This window comes from Electrona antarctica (genome assembly GCF_951216825.1).
Source record: "Electrona antarctica genome assembly, chromosome: 21".
NCBI lineage: Eukaryota > Metazoa > Chordata > Actinopteri > Myctophiformes > Myctophidae > Electrona > Electrona antarctica.
The window spans coordinates 3,150,493-3,172,245 of NC_136802.1; the positions used below are offsets into that span (position 1 = coordinate 3,150,493).

General features: G+C 43.0%; 2 protein-coding genes across 2 annotated transcripts; both read right to left on the minus strand.

Moving 5' to 3' along the window:
• Positions 1 to 1,301: 1,301 nt before the first annotated feature.
• On the minus strand, positions 1,302 to 9,267 carry LOC306913803 (uncharacterized protein). Its single transcript, XM_079490616.1, has 9 exons — positions 9,047 to 9,267; positions 7,034 to 7,700; positions 6,052 to 6,119; positions 5,867 to 5,945; positions 4,993 to 5,060; positions 4,809 to 4,887; positions 4,041 to 4,108; positions 3,663 to 3,798; positions 1,302 to 2,591 (listed from the first exon to the last, which is right to left on the minus strand). Exons 1-9 carry the CDS (start codon positions 9,131 to 9,133, stop codon positions 2,434 to 2,436), a joined length of 1,410 nt encoding a protein of 469 aa, XP_079346742.1. The 5' UTR covers positions 9,134 to 9,267; the 3' UTR covers positions 1,302 to 2,433.
• Positions 9,268 to 9,824: 557 nt separating this feature from the next.
• LOC306913804 (GTPase IMAP family member 8-like) lies at positions 9,825 to 12,639 on the minus strand (the record flags this gene model as incomplete). Its single annotated transcript, XM_079490617.1, has 4 exons — positions 12,588 to 12,639; positions 11,355 to 12,059; positions 10,159 to 10,876; positions 9,825 to 9,843 (listed from the first exon to the last, which is right to left on the minus strand). Exons 1-4 carry the CDS (start codon positions 12,616 to 12,618, stop codon positions 9,825 to 9,827), a joined length of 1,473 nt encoding a protein of 490 aa, XP_079346743.1. The 5' UTR covers positions 12,619 to 12,639.
• Between the last annotated feature and the right edge of the window lie 9,114 nt (positions 12,640 to 21,753).

The following is a 21,753-nucleotide window of genomic DNA, read 5'->3' on the forward strand; positions in this document are numbered from 1 at the left end:
GTCCCAGGCTTACTTTTCTGCGAAAAGAAGAGCCTGGTCACAACGTAAGGCAGAGAAGCTATCGGGCGGATGTATCCTCCGGAACATCCATCAGATGTATTTCCCCCGGATACGATATTTTCCCGACCAATCACAACACTTGTTTCATTCGCGGAGAATGTAAACTGATTTGTAAAGCATCAACGTAATTTCCTTGGGAGATACTTCCGCTAAAATCCCGCAACTTCCGCTGATAGTCTTTTCAGTGTAGGTCTTGCCCAGGGTGGTCCAAGTGGCACCAGCTCCCGTCCGCATCTCATTGTAAATAGAATATCTAAACGCGTGAATCTTTTTACAATGACGTTATTTTTCAGAAAGGAAGCCATTGAGGGTTAAAATGGGTCTTAATGCTTCCAACTCGAGTAGAATTATTAATGTTTTGTACAATTTGTCCATGACAAAAAAAATATATGATGTGGAGACAATAAAGACTATTATTATCATTATTATTGAAGGTGGTAACAGTCCATTTGCTCAGTAAAATATTTCGGGGGCATATTTAGAATGTTTGCAGGCTTGAGTATGTTGAATCTAGTTTGCATTAATGAGGATTTAGTTGACACAATGAAATAAAATGGCGATAGTATTCCGTGTGGGGCAGAAAGCCTGTCAGCCAGATTTGGGAGAGCAGCGCGGCTTTGTTGTTGCGAGGAAAGCGGTAAAATTAGACTTTCGTGGTTGTTTTCGTCTCAGATTTAGTTCGACGGAGCGTCACAGTATAACTCTATGGGGACACAAAAGCGACACAAAAGTAGGACCCGGAAGTATCTCAGGAGGCGGAGCTGATCGTCACAGCTAAAATACTGAATAAGACCCCTTGGTGTGGTCGGTTTGTGCAATGCAGAGCCATAGAGTATAGATAGTTACGCAAACTCTGTTCACTTCATGGGGCTTCAGTCCAATGGCAGCTCTCCTACATAGACTTCTATTGGTCACTTCATGGGGCTTCAGTCCAATGGCAGCTCTCCTACATAGACTCCTATTGGTCACTTCATGGGGCTTCAGTCCAATGGCAGCTCTCCTACATATATACACTTCTATTGAGAATGGGGACAGCAAATAGGGACAAATAAGTCCTGGACCGGAAGTAAGCAGAAATGCATTGGACTCAGGCAACAAACAGCCCAGCTTTAATGATCTTAAATCCCTTTATTTTAGATTGTTTTGTAGTAATAGTACAACATAAACATTAAAGAGACGTTAGTTGTTACTGTACAATACTTTAAAACAATAACATTTAAATTGCTTTTATTTGTGCCGCCCTCGTTGAAAACAATGTATTTCCAACTCCAGCTTGTCTCAGTTCAGGCTGCATGAACAGCGCTCGAGTGCTCGGTTTCTGCCCCCTCAATGTCATAACTCTTCTATTAGACGTCTTTCCTTTGTATTTAGGGTTTCTTCCTGGAGGCTGAAACCTTGACAGTCAAACGTGCCAATGAAAAAAAAGTGATATAGTGACATCACAATATATCATGTTTTAGGGTGGGGAAAAAATCACTGCTCTCCATCTTAAACAAAAACTTATAGAAATATATGTGATAAAATACAATAAATTAATCGAGATGTGAAAACGGCAAAATAAACATGAACCTAAAGTGATTTAAACACCAAGGTAGGTAGATAGATAGATAGATAGATAGATAGGTAGGTAGATAGATAGATAGATAGATAGATAGATAGATAGATAGATAGATAGATAGATAGATAGATAGATAGATAGATAGGTAGGTAGATAGATAGATAGATAGATAGATAGATAGATAGATAGATAGATAGATAGATAGATAGATAGATAGATAGATAGAGTTTTTATTAAAGTGTCCTACATCATAAGATGCCCAGCCCGCACAGGCTTACAAGACACTCACAAAATTGTACATACATAATGATACATATACACAAAATACATAGATATAGTTACTTATGGATACATTGTTCTCCAACGTAACTGCCATGCCTTCTCTATGAATTTTCCTAAAACAAAAACGTCATTACTGAACAACCAATTTAACATAAAACACTCAGACATCCAAAACAGATCTGGGTTCTTATCCTGAATTCTTTCAAATAAAGAGTTTCTTAAATCATGCTATAGTGGACAATAGAAAACAAAATGAAACTCATCCTCTACAACTCCCAGGTCACAAAGAGCACACAGTCGCTGCTCCTCAGGAATGCCAGAAATATGTAGAAATATGTTCATATTAATACAATAATACAAATCTTAGATCTGTACAACTCAAAGTTAAGTTTTAGTGATCTGATCTGAATGATTCACTGAAAAGAACAACAATGCTCATCACTACTAGTTGTGTGAGCTTGTAGATCTGCTATTCATCCGCGTGACACCAGTGTGTGCAACAAAGTATAACTCAAGCCTAATAAAGTTTTCATCTATGAAACATCTTCATCTCTCGCACTCGTCACATCACCAGTGTCTGCCTGGCTGGGAGCAGCTATGCTCATGGTGTCATGTCCTGAAGAGGGCGCTATTGGTCCAGGATATCTGTTCAGCCAATCTGAGACCTTGGCAGAAGGTGTGTCACCACTCACTGCAACACAAGACAACAAACACACACATTTACAATTAGAATAAAAACACAAACCCTCACATTTTGTTCTAAAAGGTGGTATGGCCGACTTACTGGTAGGCCTACTGTAGCCTAGGGGATATTTCTCATGTTAGCCTATTATTATAACAGGCTTAAAGAGACAACGAGAGAGCTTTACAACAGAAAGCCAACTATTAGAGGACTGACTATTAATTAGGGCATTTGAACACTGATGCCTGTCAGTCACAATGTGGGACAGGGTCTCAGTTTGAACACTGATGCCTGTCAGTCACAATGTGGGACAGGGTCTCAGTTTGAACACTGATGCCTGTCAGTCACAATGTGGGACAGGGTCTCAGTTTGAACACTGATGCCTGCCAGTCACAATGTGGGACAGGGTCTCAGTTTGAACACTGATACCTGCCAGTCTCACTGTGGGACAGGGTCTCAGTTTGAACACTGATGCCTGTCAGTCACACTGTGGGACAGGGTCTCAGTTTGAACACTGATGCCTGCCAGTCACAATGTGGGACAGGGTCTCAGTTTGAACACTGATACCTGCCAGTCACACTGTGGGACAGGGTCTCAGTTTGAACACTGATGCCTGTCAGTCACAATGTGGGACAGGGTCTCAATTTGAACACTGATGCCTGCTAGTCACAATGTGGGACAGGGTCTCAGTTTGAACACTGATGCCTGCTAGTCACAATGTGGGACAGGGTCTCAGTTTGAACACTGATGTCTGTCAGTCACAATGTGGGACAGGGTCTCAATTTGAACCCTGATGCCTGTCAGTCACAATGTGGGACAGGGTCTCAATTTGAACCCTGATGCCTGTCAGTCACAATGTGGGACAGGGTCTCAGTTTGTGGGACGCCTGAAAAGTCTTGGAAATGAGGGACTCCACGCAACGGCCGGGGGACATCTGGTCACCCTAAATGTTCATCTTAGAGCAGCCTACTAATCATTCTTTAATGAAAATGCATCCAATCTTGTTATTTTATTAAATGCACAAACACACATTTTAGTAAGTAATGTGTGTCCACATAAGAGGACAACAGTAAGACTCACTACTTGGTTCTTGTGGCTCCGTCATCACAAACGTCAACATCGTCTCGATCAGCTCCTCCTCTCTCTTCTTCCATTCTTCTGCTGTTAGAGTTTTAACTCCTGTCAGTCTCTCAAACAGAGTCTTCTGTCGTGTCTCCTTGTCACAATATCGACAGGAAAGAGAGGGAACATTGTAATTAGTGAAAAAGCACAAATATCATCCCGATATATCAGATAGCTGGTATATCAATCATCAGTACTTAAATCTTCCTATATAAAGACAACAATGGAAAAATATGATCAATTGCATTTTAATTTGTAACCAAAGCTCTTAGTTATCAACAAAGTGTTATGCTATGTTGATTAATGTAATACATAGACCACAATGGAAACACTTACATCAGTCTCTGCCTGGCTTGAAACGACACTCATGGTGTCAAATCCTGAAGAGCGAGTTCCTCCACTCACTGGAACACAAGACAACAGACAGCAACACATTTACACTGACAATATAAACACACTCACTGGAACACAAGACAACAGACAGCAACACATTTACACTGACAGTATAAACACACTCACTGGAACACAAGACAACAGACAGCAACCCATTTACATTGACAATATAAACACACTCACTGGAACACAAGACAACAGACAGCAACACATTTACACTGACAATATAAACACACTCACTGGAACACAAGACAACAGACAGCAACACATTTACACTGACAATATAAACACACTCACTGGAACACAAGACAACAGACAGCAACACATTTACAATGACAACATGAACCATGATGTAATTTTGACCGTGACCTCAACTTCCACGCAAAAGTTCACTACAAAAATTCAGTAATTTTATACTCATGCACACACACACACACACACACACACACACACACACACACGCACGCACGCACGCACGCACGATTACATAACCAATCACTAAATTAATGCTCTAACTATAGTCTGGCTGTGCATGTGTTTTATAACTATTGAACCAATAAAAAGTATTAACAACAGCTGTGACTAAATAATTACTACCCATTGAAACACAGCCTCTTTTTATTTCCTGAAAAGTAACATTATTGGACATACAGTACAGGTTTCCATCTGACAGTGATGACATCATGATGTAAACAGGATATTGATACTCACTGCTTGGAGGACGCCACTGTATGCTGTTCCTTCTCCTGACAGCTGGCAGGGTTGATTCTTCTAGCCCCGTCACCACAGACTGGAAATACAATGAAACATAAAGTAAAGATAAAGAACTTAAATGTTTGTGATTAAAGTCAGACTAAAGTTTCATCTATGAAACATCTTCCTCTCTCACACTTACATCAGCATCAGTGAAGGTTGGAGCTCCACTGGCGGTGTCATATCCTGAAGAGCGAGTTCCTCCACTCACTGGAACACAAGACAACAGACAGCAACACATTTACACTGACAATATAAACACACTCACTGGAACACAAGACAACAGACAGCAACACATTTACACTGACAATATAAACACACTCACTGGAACACTAGACAACAGACAGCAACACATTTACACTGACAATATAAACACACTCACTGGAACACTAGACAACAGACAGCAACACATTTACACTGACAATATAAACACACTCACTGGAACACAAGACAACAGACAGCAACACATTTACACTGACAATATAAACACACTCACTGGAACACAAGACAACAGACAGCAACACATTTACACTGACAATATAAACACACTCACTGGAACACAAGACAACAGACAGCAACACATTTACACTGACAATATAAACACACTCACTGGAACACGACAACAGACAGCAACACATTTACAATGACAACATGAACCATGATGTAATTTTGACCGTGACCTCAACTTCCACGCAAAAGTTCACTACAAAAGTTCAGTAATTTTATACTCATGCACACACACACACACACACACACACACACACATGCACGCACGCACGCACGCACGATTACATAACCAATCACTAAATTAATGCTCTAACTATAGTCTGGCTGTGCATGTGTTTTATAACTATTGAACCAATACAAAGTATTAACAACAGCTGTGACTAAATAATGACTACCCATTGAAACACAGCCTCTTTTTATTTCCTGAAAAGTAACATTATTGGACATACAGTACAGGTTTCCATCTGACAGTGATGACATCATGATGTAAACAGGATATTGATACTCACTGCTTGGAGGATCCCAAATCATGCTTCTCCTTCTCCTGACAGCTGGCAGGGTTGATTCTTCTAGCCCCGTCACCACAGACTGAAAATACAATGAAACATAAAGTAACGAAATGAGAACTTAAATGTTTGTGAATAATGTCAGACTAAAGTTTCATCTATGAAACATCTTCCTCTCTCACACTTACATCAGCATCAGTGAAGGTTGGAGCTCCACTGGCGGTGTCATATCCTGAAGAGCGAGTTCCTCCACTCACTGGAACACAAGACAACAGACAGCAACACATTTACACTGACAATATAAACACACTCACTGGAACACAAGACAACAGACAGCAACACATTTACACTGACAATATAAACACACTCACTGGAACACAAGACAACAGACAGCAACACATTTACACTGACAATATAAACACACTCACTGGAACACAAGACAACAGACAGCAACACATTTACACTGACAATATAAACACACTCACTGGAACACAAGACAACAGACAGCAACACATTTACACTGACAATATAAACACACTCACTGGAACACAAGACAACAGACAGCAACACATTTACACTGACAATATAAACACACTCACTGGAACACTAGACAACAGACAGCAACACATTTACACTGACAATATAAACACACTCACTGGAACACAAGACAACAGACAGCAACACATTTACACTGACAATATAAACACACTCACTGGAACACAAGACAACAGACAGCAACACATTTACACTGACAATATAAACACACTCACTGGAACACAAGACAACAGACAGCAACACATTTACACTGACAATATAAACACACACTGGAACACAAGACAACAGACAGCAACACATTTACACTGACAATATAAACATGCCTGGATGTGAACCCCCCCCCCCATCTCTGCATGACTCTGTTCCTCTTGACCTCTTGACACCAAAAAGGTCATCAGAGCATTCGTGCACACTCACACGCGCACACACACACACACACACACACACACACACACACACACACACACACACACACACACACACACACACACACACACACACACACACACACACACACACACACACACACACACACACACACACACACACACACACACACACACACACACACACACACACACACGCACACACACACACACACACACAGATACTCACTATCTGGAGGAAAGTCCATGCTTTGTGCATCCTCTTGGTCCATGCTGTTCCTTCTCCTGACAGCTGGCAGGGTTGGTTCTTCTGGCTCCGTCGTCACAGACCTGCTCATCCTCTCTATCATCTCCTGCTCTCTCTTCTTCCATTGTTCTTCTGTTCTTCCTCTCAGTCTTTTAATGAGTGTCATCTGTCCAAAGTGTCCTCTGTCCCTCATCACCATGTCTTCTATTTTCTCCATCAGCTCTGTGACTTCTGAAATGTCCACGTTCATGGAGTTTAGAACATGGTACCTGTAGCCACATTTCTCCAGGATCCTCCTCAGAGGTTCTCCTTCAGCCTCGATGTACTCCTCAACACGTCTCCCTCCCAGCCAGTATCCCCACGTGAACAGAACCAGAGCGCGTCTCCAGACTCTGTCCCCCAGCAGCTCCATGTGTTCCTCCACTGATCTCCTGTCAGCTTCACAGAAACTGGACTCGACAGGAACAGTCACCAGGACAGCGTGGGGTCCAGGAGAACACAGAGTCACACCGTGTAGAAGGACGTCTTTGGTCTTCTGTGATGGAGGTGTAGTCGACCAGTCTGGACAGTTCACCACACTCACTGTTCTTCCAGCAACTCGTCTCTGGTGTCTGACACATTCTGTCAGTTTAGTCTGGGTTTTAAACTCCTGGAATATGAAGTTTACTGTATGTTAGTCATAATAATCAAAGCATTCACTCTATTCTGTCCTCACTGGAGTTGCTCTTAAATCTTACCAGATATTAACTCACTGAATGTATATATTCTCATTTACTTTGTCTAAAGCCCAACACACACCGTCTGTGATGCGGGTGCGCAGCGACGCGGCACAGTATTGCCGCGCGTCACAGCAACACCCACAGGACGCGGCGCGCTACCGCGCGGCTGGCCAGCCACGCCCACGGATTCCCCGATGGAGGCCGCGCGGCAACGCCTGGAAAATAGAACAGCGGCGTATCGGAGCGTCAGGCGAGGCGTGAACGTGCGCCAGCGCGCGTCTGACGCCGCCGGTGTGGGATAGGTTCAATGAAAATAACGGAGGCGGCTGTTTTGACGCGCGGCGTTCACAGACGGTGTGTGTTGGGCTTAACAGTGACAGTAATATGGGATTAATATCGTTCATTAATCTGAATTCTGAAACGAACAAATCTCTAAAAGTTTAAACTCTGTGTTTGAAAGCTGTTAATTTGACATTCTATCTTCTCCACAGGATGTTCAGAGCAGTTTATTAACACATTCATCCATTTAGACCTGACGTCAACATTTAAAAAATATCTTCTAAATCATGACAATTTTCTGAAAAGCCTCATGTTTCTGTATCAGCGGTGCTCAATATTTATTGTCAAGGACCCCAAAGACTATATGTAATTGGCCGCCAACCCCCATCTCAAAATATGCTGTTCCAGACCCCCCCCCCCCCCCCCCCCCCGAAGCAAAGATATGAGTTGAAAACGTTCGCTCTGAAAGAATATATATTCAAAGATTTGCGCCGCATTTTTGCGATTTTTCAAAAATAGCAGATCTACAAGCTCATAGCGCGGCACTCGGTGCCGCGCTATGAGCTTGTAGATCTGCTATTTTTCAACAGCTAAAGCATAACATAATGCTTGAAACACCAAAAGGGGTTCCCGCCCACAATGGGTTAAGATGCTGATTCTACAAATGCCTTCTAAATTAGTAGTTGTTACATTTTCAAGATAAATAAAAACTATAAATAGCAGAAGTGACGTAGGATGAGCTGTACATCTGCTATTTATGAATAGCTGCACAAATCTAAAATGACACATTACTGTGTATATTGATCAGTGACACTTCACTGATCACATGATCAATAGACATTCATGACAGCAGATATATATATATATATAGTATAATAGTATATTATATACTGTTACATTATCTTTAGAAAACATATTTGATCTCTTTACTGTTTATTAACTTAGAGTGAAGTCATTCATTATAATTATAACATCACATTCATATAATATTCCTCACCTTGAGTAGAGTTTGTTTAAACACATCATCCTGCAGTATGAGATCTCCAGCTCTGCTTCTCTGAGCCTGTTCTCCACCAACCAGCATCACCTTCACCTCTGGTAGACTCTGATGTTCTCCTGACGCACGCACGCACGCACGCACGCACGCACGCACGCACGCACGCACGCACGCACGCACGCACGCACGCACGCACGCACGCACGCACGCACGCACGCACGCACGCACGCACGCACGCACGCACGCACGCACGCACGCACGCACGCACGCACGCACGCACGCACGCACGCACGCACGCACGCACGCACGCACGCACGCACGCACGCACGCACGCACGCACGCACGCACGCACGCACGCACGCACGCACGCACGCACGCACGCACGCACGCACGCACGCACGCACGCACGCACGCACGCACGCACGCACGCACGCACGCACGCACGCACGCACGCACGCACGCACGCACGCACGCACGCACGCACGCACGCACGCACGCACGCACGCACGCACGCACGCACGCACGCACGCACGCACGCACGCACGCACGCACGCACGCACGCACGCACGCACGCACGCACGCACGCACGCACGCACGCACGCACACACACACACACACACACACACACACACACACACACACACACACACACACACACACACACACACACACACACACACACACACACATCACACACACACACACACACACACACATTAGTGAGATTAAACTGCATAAATGATTGCACTAAACTGACCACAGAACAATACATAATGTATCATTTGAAGTTATACTGACTAGTATCACGTGATCAATTATGTAAATGAGTTGAAATGCATTAATTAATGCACCAATATAATAATATAATGTTCATTAGATCAGTTCAATGGAGGAACAAGTACTGTTATTTAACCCATTAAAACCAGGAAAGGATCCATCCATGCACACGCACACACACACACACACACACACACACACACACACACACACACACACACACACACACACACACACACACACACACACACACACACACACACACACACACACACACACACACACACACACACACACACACACACACACACACACACACACACACACACACACACAGATGAACATCACCTTCAAACAGAGCTTTCAGAGCAGTTCTTTGTCTCTGTATCTTGGTCATCAATGTGTGGACATGTTCCTCTCTGATCTTCTTCCTCTCTGACGTCGTCTCTGAAACATCTCCACCATCTTCATAGTGTCCACCTCTGTTTCCTGCCACCATCTCCTCCATCTTCTGCAGCAGCTCTGTGACCTGAGTGTCATCTGTCTTCTGGTTGTTGAAGACATGGTACCTGTTCCCACATGTGTCAAGAAGCCAGCGGAGGTCTTCTCCTTCAGCCTCGATGTGCTGCTCGATGCTTCTGTCTCCCAGAAGGTCTCCATAGTTGAACAGGACTATAGCATGACTCCACGCGCTCTGTGACAGAAGGGTCATGTGTTCCTCTACTGCTACTCTCTGTGCTTTGGTGAATGCTTCATGAAGAGGAACGGCCAGAAGGACAGCATGTGGTCCAGGAGGACAGAGAGACACACTGTCCTGGATCTCCAGTTTGTCCATCTCTGAGGTGTCCTGTAGTGGACGGTTGTAGTACCAGCCTGGTGAGTCCACCACTGTCACATGTCTCCCTGCTACGCTACCCTGTCTCACCTCACACTGTGCTGACCTTTGACCTGTCTGACTAACTTTGAAACCCCTTCCTCCTAGAATGGTGTTTCCTGCTGAACTCTTCCCAGATTTCTCCTTTCCCAGCAGCAGAATCCTGAGGTCAGTCAGTCCTGTCAGAGAAAACATTGTTTACTTTCACTTTGACAGCTTATTATTTAAAAACTGGAGACATATCATTATTTCATCATTCATCGCAGTACAAATGGCAAACAATAGCAGATCTACAAGCTCACAATTAACACAATATGTTTTGAGCTTGTAGATCTGCTTGGAAATGTTCGCCTACAGTGTAATGACATGCCCATATTAGGAATGATGATTGATTAAGAACCAGGATACAATGTCCAGGAAATTATATGTTGTTACTAATATCTAATTCATAATATCTAATTAGGTTTGTTCAGTGTACAGTTCAGAATGTCCACCAGGAGACATCATAGAATAATACTAACGTACGTACATTACTACTTAGACTAGAGTGTGTGTGTGTGTGTGTGTGTGTGTGTGTGTGTGTGTGTGTGTGTGTGTGTGTGTGTGTGTGTGTGTGTGTTTGTGTGTGTGTGTGTGTGTGTGTGTGTGTGTGTGTACCAGTATCTTTTGGAAGTCCAGTGGTTCGTTTCAGAGTGTCTGTCCTCCTTTGTTCTGCTCTTCTGCTGATAGTTCTCTCCTTCTCCTTCAGTTCCTCTGAGACGTGTTCTTCTGTCTCATAGTGACCACCACTACTCTTCACCATCTGATCTATCTTCTCCATCAGCTGTGTGACCTGACTACCATCTCCTCTGTCACTGATGTTAAGAACATGGAAGCGACCTTCACATTTCTCAGTGAGATATCTTAATTGACGATTAGATCTAATGAGACCAGGTCTCATGTTGGTTTTATCAGCTACAGTGAACACCATAATAGCGCGTTTCCACACTCGGTCACTGAGGAGAAGACTCACATGCTCCTCTGCTGACAGATCTGTTCCTACTGACGGGACGTCCAATGGCATCACTAGGACGAAGGCATGTGGTCCTGGAGGACACAGACTCACACTATGTTGGATTTCTAACTGGGTCAGTTTTGGGGTCAGATCTAGGGGTAAATGAGACCACCATCCTGGAGTGTCGACCACACTGACCTGTCTCCCTGACACTAACTCTTGTCTCATGACACTCTTAGTTGTTCTGTTTGTTTTAAAACCATCTCTGCCCAGGATGAGGTTTCCTACTGAACTCTTTCCACTGGGTCTACCTCCACGTCTTCCCCCGATCAGAACAATGCTCAGTTCTGACGGCTCGCTGTTCTTCCCTGGTTGGAGAAATAAACATAATATTGATAAAAATCACAGATGTGACTAAACCAGTATCAGTTTGTTGGTTTCATCTGATTTAGACCTGAGGCCGATTCTACAAATGCCTTCTAAATCAGTAGTTCTCAAACGTTTTCAAGTCAAGGAAAATATTCCACATTTTTATTATTCCACATTTTTCAAACACTCAACACTGAGGCGTGGCACAAAGTGTCATGCTGTGAGCTTGTAGATCTGCTATGTTATAGATCTGCTATGCTATAGATCTGCTATGCTATAGATCTGCTATGCTATAGATCTGCTATCCTATAGATGTGCTATGCTATAGATATGCTATCCTATAGATATGCTATGCTATAGATCTGCTATGCTATAGATCTGCTATACTAGAACCTCTGTTCTAAATCCTAAGAGTTTTCTGATAAAACTACATTGCTATCCAGTATATATAGGCCTATATATACGTTTAGCTGAACTGTAAAACCACACAGATCCTTTCCCAGTTCTAAAGGGTTGATAGAACTCACCAGTGATGGAAGCTGAGGTTCCACTGGCCATCCTGTCTACAGCTGTTGGTTGAACTGTAAAACATTAACATACAGTAAGTTACAATAATCTGCTGTTATTATAGGTTTGTTGTCATTACTGTTATATTGTTATATCACACATTGGACAATATAATGAATATAATATATTTAGACCAGCGGTTTTCAAAGAGGGACCTGCACCAAATGGACCCTCAGGTCCATTTGGTTCCAGTTCATGGTAGATTTCAGAACCACTGCTAGAGATGAACAGACTCTAAATGTGTCTCCATCACAACATCTCTCTCACATGTAATAGTTCTCTGACCGACACCATGTCAACATTAGTGTGTCCACACTAGACCTACTGATTCATTATTTAGAGCCTGGATTCACACATTCATTTTGACTGAACTAACCACAGAGCTCTGTGTGCGTGCGTGCGTGTGCATGTGTGCGTGCGTGTGCGTGCTTGCGTGCACATAAACATTACTAATAATATAACTGTTACAGTGATAATCACATTCCTCACTGTCTGTCATTTTCCACACACACACACACACACACACACACACACACACGCACACGCACACGCACACACACCAGCAGGTGAAAGCAGGTGTTAACAAGCCTTTCTTGTTGTTCTAACCTCGTATCCACATTCATTACAAAAAAAAGTGGTGAAAATAGCAGATCCACAAGCTCAATACACGTAGTATCGCGAAGCATTGTGATCTTGTAGATCTGCTATTTTCCGCTATTTTCCAGGGACACATGACGGCCCAGTGATGATACTACGATGTGATTGGACACTAGACTGGCCCAGTGATGATACTATGATGTGATTGGACACTAGACTGGCCCAGTGATGTTACTACGATGTGATTGGACACTAGACTAGCCCAGTGATGTTACTATGATGTGATTGGACACTAGACTGGCCCAGTGATGTTACTACGATGTGATTGGACACTAGACTGGCCCAGTGATGATACTACGATGTGATTGGACACTAGACTGGCCCAGTGATGATACTACGATGTGATTGGACACTAGACTGGCCCAGTGATGTTACTACGACCTGATTGGACACTAGACTGGCCCAGTGATGTTACTATGATGTGATTGGACACTAGACTGGCCCAGTGATGTTACTACGACCTGATTGGACACTAGACTGGCCCAGTGATGTTACTATGATGTGATTGGACACTAGACTGGCCCAGTGATGTTACTACGACCTGATTGGACACTAGACTGGCCCAGTGATGATACTACGATGTGATTGGACACTAGACTGGCCCAGTGATGTTACTACGACCTGATTGGACACTAGACTGGCCCAGTGATGATACTACGATGTGATTGGACACTAGACTGGCCCAGTGATGTTACTATGATGTGATTGGACACTAGACTGGCCCAGTGATGTTACTACGACCTGATTGGACACTAGACTGGCCCAGTGATGTTACTACGACCTGATTGGACACTAGACTGGCCCAGTGATGATACTACGATGTGATTGGACACTAGACTGGCCCAGTGATGTTACTACGACCTGATTGGACACTAGACTGGCCCAGTGATGATACTACGATGTGATTGGACACTAGACTGGCCTAGTGATGTTACTACGACCTGATTGGACACTAGACTGGCCCAGTGATGTTACTACGATGTGATTGGACACTAGACTGGCCCAGTGATGTTACTACGATGTGATTGGACACTAAACTGGCCCAGTGATGATACTACGATGTGATTGGACACTAGACTGGCCCAGTGATGTTACTACGATGTGATTGGACACTAGACTGGCCCAGTGATGTTACTATGATGTGATTGGACACTAGACTGGCCCAGTGATGTTACTACGACCTGATTGGACACGAGACTGGCCCAGTGATGATACTACGATGTGATTGGACACTAGACTGGCCCAGTGATGTTACTACGATGTGATTCGACACTAGACTGGCCTTGTGATGTTACTACGATGTGATTGGACACTAAACTGGCCCAGTGATGTTACTACGATGTGATTGGACACTAAACTGGCCCAGTGATGGTTACTACGATGTGATTGGACACTAGACTGGCCCAGTGATGTTACTACGATGTGATTGGACACTAGACTGGCCCAGTGATGTTACTACGATGTGATTGGACACTAGACTGGCCCAGTGATGTTACTATGATGTGATTGGACACTAAACTGGCCCAGTGATGGTTACTACGATGTGATTGGACACTAGACTGGCCCAGTGATGGTTACTACGATGTGATTGGACACTAGACTGCAGGTCAAAACGTCAACAGCAACTTCTACTTCGTTAAAGGGCCACTTCACCTCTTTTGCAACCAGAACTTATTTTAATGATGTTTAGGACACAATAAACACTGTCCTGGACTCAAATTGTGCTGCTGTTATCTACTACAAATACTATTATTATTGACTGATTGCAGTTTCTTTCAGCGGTGGAATGGCCCTATAGGCCTGACGTCGAAATTAAAAAAAAGTCTTCTGAAAGAATATATATATATTCAAAGATTTGTGCCGGATTTTCACGATTTTTCTAAAATAGCAGATCTACAAGCTCGTAGCGCGCCACTCGGTGGCGCGCTACGAGCTTGTAGATCTGCTATTTTTAAATAGCTAAAGTATAACATAATGCTTAGTAAAAACACAAAGGGGTTCCCGTCCAGAATGGGTTAAGGATTACATTATAAAAAGCATGCAGCCAGAAGACAGAGTCCAGTAAATAAAATAATAAACATGTCAAACCAAGTCAGATCAGGATAAAGTCCAACAGGTATAAAGTGACAGGTGAATAAAAGCAGATTAAACATCAACAGAACCTCTCTGGACTGAAGGGAGTTCTACTCAATAAAGTCCATCTGGGACTCTGACAGGATTCTGAATCCACTACAAGCATTAGTTTAGATCTAGGACTCTGACAGGATTCTGAATCCACTACAAGCATTAGTTTAGATCTGGGACTCTGACAGGATTCTGAATCCACTACAAGCATTAGTTTAGATCTGGGACTCTGACAGGATTCTGAATCCACTACAAGCATTAGTTTAGATCTGGGACTCTGACAGGATTCTGAATCCACTACAAGCATTAGTTTAGATCTGGGACTCTGACAGGATTCTGAATCCACTACAAGCATTAGTTTAGATCTGGGACTCTGACAGGATTCTGAATCCACTACAAGCATTAGTTTAGATCTGGGACTCTGACAGGATTCTGAATCCACTACAAGCATTAGTTTAGATCTGGGACTCTGACAGGATTCTGAATCCACTACAAGCATTAGTTTAGATCTGGGACTCTGACAGGATTCTGAATCCACTACAAGCATTAGTTTAGATCTGGGACTCTGACAGGATTCTGAATCCACTACAAGCATTAGTTAAACACTCCTTGGGCTAAAACAGCCATATTAGCTTGTCATCACAAATGTGATGAGGACATCACATTTGGGCAAGTGGCTGAATTCAGCCCAAGGAGTGTTTTTCGTGCAAAACTAATGGTTGGAATGCATTCAGAATCATGAACCCCCCCTAGTTTGACACGTCACATGCTACTGAAAGCAGAATGACATTTAGAAATGTTATTGTTATAGGTTTTTAATGGTACTCCAGCTTTCAGCCGCTGTTTTTGATTGATATAATATTTATTAACAGTTTGCAGAATTACAGTACATTTCAAGCACAACTCAATACAAAGACTGTTAACTGTGAGTGGACGACCCAATAAAGCATTACACTTGTTTACAAGAGGGTCCACCTTGTTCAATTCATCAAAACATTTAGAGACGTACAAATAGACACTTCTATATAGCCAAGCAAAGTTTCCCAAGGTCGCCGGCCTCGGGCGCCCTAGCTAAATCATTAGAGCAGCCCTTGGGCGACAAAATGTGGAGCTTTTAGACAAATTAGTGCAAAATCCCCCTTTTCTATATAAGCTCCTCCACTATGAGGACATTAAGAGCAACATTGATTGAGATACAGGTTTAAATCACCAAGCAACACTCTCTCAATGATGACAGAGGTTAAACTTAAAAGGTCACTAGAATCAGACAAATAGGAGCTGCTAAAACCATGAGGATACAATAAAACTAGAAAAAGTGCCCTTCTGGGCACAGGTCTCCACCAGGAGGATAGGAGTGTGTGTGTGATGTTTGGCAAGATGTTTAGGAGCAATATAAATGTGTGTGTGTGTGTGACGTGGCTTGGCCTGTTGTAGCGCCACCATGAGGCTGATTTGAAAACTGTCAAGTGACAGCCCATACATCCAAACAGAAAAGTCCTATCTGATTGACAACCCATACATCACAACAGAAAAGTCCTATCTGATTGACAGCCCATACATCACAACAGAAAAGTCCTATCTGATTGACAGCCCATACATCACAACAGAAAAGTCCTATCTGATTGACAGCCCATACATCACAACAGAAAAGTCCTATCTGATTGACAGCCCATCCATCCAAACAGAAAAGTCCTATCTGATTGACAGCCCATACATCCAAACAGAAAAGTCCTATCTGATTGACAGCCCATACATCCAAACAGAAAAGTCCTATCTGGTTGACAGCCCATACATCCAAACAGAAAAGTCCTATCTGATTGACAGCCCATACATCCAAACAGAAAAGTCCTATCTGATTGACAGCCCATACATCCAAACAGAAAAGGCCTATCTGATTGACAGCCCATACATCCACACAGAAAAGTCCTATCTGATTGACAGATTGTACAGATACTGTACACTGTATAATGCTTCCTAATCCACCACGACGGCCGCCTGACTGACTCACTGGCAGTTTTTTGATTGAAATATGTATTAACAGTTTACAGAATTACAGTACATTTCAAGCACAACTCAATACAAAGACTGTTAACTGTGAGGGGACGACCCAATAAAGCATTACACTTGTTTACAAGAGGGTTCACCTTGTTCAATTCATCATAACATTTAGAGACGTATATACACTTCTATAGCCAAAGAACAGAACAGGAATTCATCATAAAGGAGGTAAAAAGGGAAAAGAAACAAATACAGTGAGGGGAAAAGGGGGAGGTTGGGTGGGGATGGGGGGGATTCAGATTTTACGGGGGCCAGTTTAGAATTGCAGCCGTCCGTAGGTGCCCTTTGAGAGCGGTTTTGAAGGAGTCAAGGGATTTGCATGTCTTAATGACTGTTGGTAGGGCGTTCCACATTTTGGTGGCATAGGAGCTAAATTAATGTATTCCCTTGTTTGTGCCGAAGTGGAGCTGCTTCAGCCGCTGTCACTCATAATGCTTACAAAACAACCTCAGAAATAATACAGGAATATGAATGCATGCTTTCTTAACGACCTCAGACAATAAGAATTAAATTTAATAATTTAATAATATTGCTAGTCATAACTTTCCCTCCTCCCCCCACGGCTGCCGTGGCCGCTGCTGGAAAATGCACTCGCTCTCCCTCAAAAACATAAAATAAAAATAAAATAATCCTAGCTGTCGTTTGCTACAGTATTGAAAACAAACAGTATTGTAAATTAAAAAGAAGACAATACTGCATTTGTGTAAGAGAAATAATAATACAAACGTTTTTTCGGTCATTTGTCTAGAAAATTATTTGTGAAAAATCGTTTGGTGAAGCTAATATCGTTCACTGTAGGCCAGTGGTTCCCAAAGTGGGGTCCGGGGACCCCCAGGGGTCCTTGAGGGAGTTCCAGGGGGTCCCCAGCTAAATGATAGTTTGGAACCAAATGGACCCTCGAGGGTCTGTATTCTCTGTAACTCTGAGAGTGTACAAATGGAACCAAATGGACCCGTTAGGGTCCATTTGTACTCTCAGAGTTAAATAAACATTGATTTTACAATATAAATTGGGGGTCCCAGAGATGCCATTAAATGAGCATTTAATGGCATAAAACGTATTCATGTCAAACGGGGGGTCCTTGAAATGAAACGGGTTGAGAATCACTGGCTTGAGCCGTAGAAATGTTCCTCGTATGCATGGGGGTCCCTATAGCTGCTGTATGGTTTCAAACGGGGGTCCGCGGGGTAATACATGTCAATGTGGGGGTCCTTGATATGAAACGGGGGTCCGCGGGGTAATACATGTCAATGTGGGGGTCCTTGATATGAAACGGGGGTCCGCGGGGTAATACATGTCAATGTGGGGGTCCTTGATATGAAACGGGGGTCCGCGGGGTAATACATGTCAATGTGGGGGTCCTTGATATGAAACGGGGGTCCGCGGGGTAATACATGTCAATGTGGAGGTCCTTGATATGAAACGGGGGTCCGCGGGGTAATACATGTCAATGTGGGGGTCCTTGATATGAAACGGGGGTCCGCGGGGTAATACATGTCAATGTGGGGGTCCTTGATATGAAACGGGGGTCCGCGGGGTAATACATGTCAATGTGGGGGTCCTTGATATGAAACCGTTTGGGAACAGCTGCTGTAGGCTAGCCGCTCTTTTTACAGCGTGGCACACGAGGAGCTTCTGTCCAGAACTCTGTCTGTCTGTCACAATATAGTCCAGAACTCTGTCTGTCTGTCACAATATAGCAGTGGTTTTCAACCCTTTTCACATCAAGGTCCATTAGTTATTTGGCATTTGAGCCACGGAACCACCGTTTGATGACATTTAGCCTCTCAGACCCATTTGAGCCACGGAACCACCGTTTGATGACATTTAGCCTCTCAGACCCATCTGAGCCACGGAACCACCGTTTGATGACATTTAGCCTCTCAGACCCATCTGAGCCACGGAACCACCATTTGATGACATTTAGCCTCTCAGACCCATTTGAGTCACGGAACCACCATTTGATGACATTTAGCCTCTCAGACCCAAAACTTAGAAAATTTTGTTTTGTCCACAATTCCATGCTCTATTGATGTTGGTACCATTAGGAGAGATAACAGGCTGTATTGATGTTGGTACCATTAGGAGAGATAACAGGCTGTATTGATGTTGGTACCATTAGGAGAGATAACAGGCTGTATTGATGTTGGTACCATTAGGAGAGATAACAGGCTGTATTGATGTCGGTACCATTAGGAGAGATAACAGGCTGTATTGATGTCTGTACCATTAGGAGAGATAACAGGCTGTATTGATGTTGGTACCATTAGGAGAGATAACAGGCTGTATTGATGTTGGTACCATTAGGAGAGATAACAGGCTGTATTGATGTTGGTACCATTAGGAGAGATAACAGGCTGTATTGATGTTGGTACCATTAGGAGAGATAACAGGCTGTATTGATGTTGGTACCATTAGGAGAGATAACAGGCTGTATTGATGTTGGTACCATTAGGAGAGATGACAGGCTGTATTGATGTTGGTACCATTAGGAGAGATAACAGGCTGTATTGATGTTGGTACCATTAGGAGAGATAACAGGCTGTATTGATGTTGGTACCATTAGGAGAGATAACAGGCTGTATTGATGTTGGTACCATTAGGAGAGATAACAGGCAAACGTTGATCAAAATAACAATTCTTCTACATTATCTAAATGTGACTTCTTGTAAATTAACTAATGCAGATGTTTAACAATGATTTAACTCTTGAGAGTGTACAATGAAACCAAATGGGTCCATTTGGTTTCATTGTACACTCTCAAGAGTTAAATATATAAGGGTTAAATATCTAATAAGGGTCCATTTGGTTACCAACTCTCCATCATTTAGCTGGGGACCACCTGGAACCCCCTCAAGGACCACTGGTTGAAAACCACTATAGCATTAGCAGCAGACAGCACAGTGGCCACAACACAATACAGATAGTCCAGGGGCTGAGTCACATGCTGGTACCACCTATGGTGACCGTAACATTTGTGTATTCCTGCATGTCTCTAGTTTATTATTTTGGTATGGTAACTGTTCCATTCAGTAGCTTAATGCCAGTTATCACCACTTATATGTGACTATACCATTAACAACCTATAGGCTAGAAGGCAACATTGTCCACATTTCATTATGCTCTAAGTAGCATGTGACATGTCAAACTATGGGGGTTTTCATCATTCTGAATCCATTCCAAGCATTAGTTTTGCGCACAAAACACTCCTTGGCATAAATTCGACCATAGCCACATGCCCAAATGTGCCCAAATGCTTCGTTCCGCCTCTCATCAAGCTCAGCCAATCATCGGAAGAAGGCTGTCCACCTGAGCACTATTTAAGAACTGCTATCAGCTGTGTGCGTTGGCAGTGTGTTAGAAAATGTCCATGGAGATGGTGGATGTGTGTGGTAGTTTGCTATCACCATGTTGTTGACCTACACACCCTTCTGGACTTTAATGATCGGTTTTGTTTGGTAAATGTTGAACTTTCTAGAAGGCTGTTAAAAGTTTCAGGGCAGCCTATGGTTGACTGATTGTCTGATTACTGCTAAGCACTTTGACTTGATGTGATTTGTTTGTAGAGCTACTGGCGCCAGCTTTTTGTAACAGTTTATTTTGATATATATATATATATATATATGTTAGATCACTTGTAGATTTCACTTGTAATGATTTATTTAATGTTGGGTAAGGTGGGGTGTACTTAAAGTTAGGTTAAGAGTGTTGTTTATTGAATTACGCCATGCAGGGCTTATTTTCTGTGTCGGTTTAAGTTTAAAGTCATGTCTTGAAATATATACATTTATAAATACCATATATTGCAGTAAATCGAGTTTTGGCTTTTAAATGTAAATTGCACGTGAACTCTTTAAAAATAACCTTATCAAAGGGCAGAAAATAAACAACGGTTCACCTTTCAGTCGCAATCCTTTATTCCCCCGAGACCTACAAGGATTGTAACACAATGTTACCTGTACCCTTGGTATTCCCTAGGATCTAACACAATGTTACCTGTACCCTTGGTATTCCCTAGGATCTAACACAATGTTACCTGTACCCTTGGTATTCCTCTAGGATCTAACACAATGTTACCTGTACCCTTGGTATTCCCTAGGATCTAACACAATGTTACCTGTACCCTTGGTATTCCCTAGGATCTAACACAATGTTACCTGTACCCTTGGTATTCCCTAGGATCTAACACAATGTTACCTGTACCCTTGGTATTCCCTAGGATCTAACACAATGTTACCGGTACCCTTGGTATTCCCTAGGATCTAACACAATGGCTGCGTTCGAATT

Bases quoted from the DNA above. Each gene is read 5' to 3' on its own strand.
- LOC306913803 (XM_079490616.1), bottom strand. From the start codon at position 9,133: ATGCTGGTTGGTGGAGAACAGGCTCAGAGAAGCAGAGCTGGAGATCTC. The intron at 6,120-7,033 runs GTGAGTATCTGT...CTTGTGTTCCAG, and splicing joins CATGGACTTTCCTCCAGATA to TGAGTGGAGGAACTCGCTCT. The intron at 4,109-4,808 runs GTGAGTATCAAT...CTTGTGTTCCAG, and splicing joins ACAGTGGCGTCCTCCAAGCA to TGAGTGGAGGAACTCGCTCT.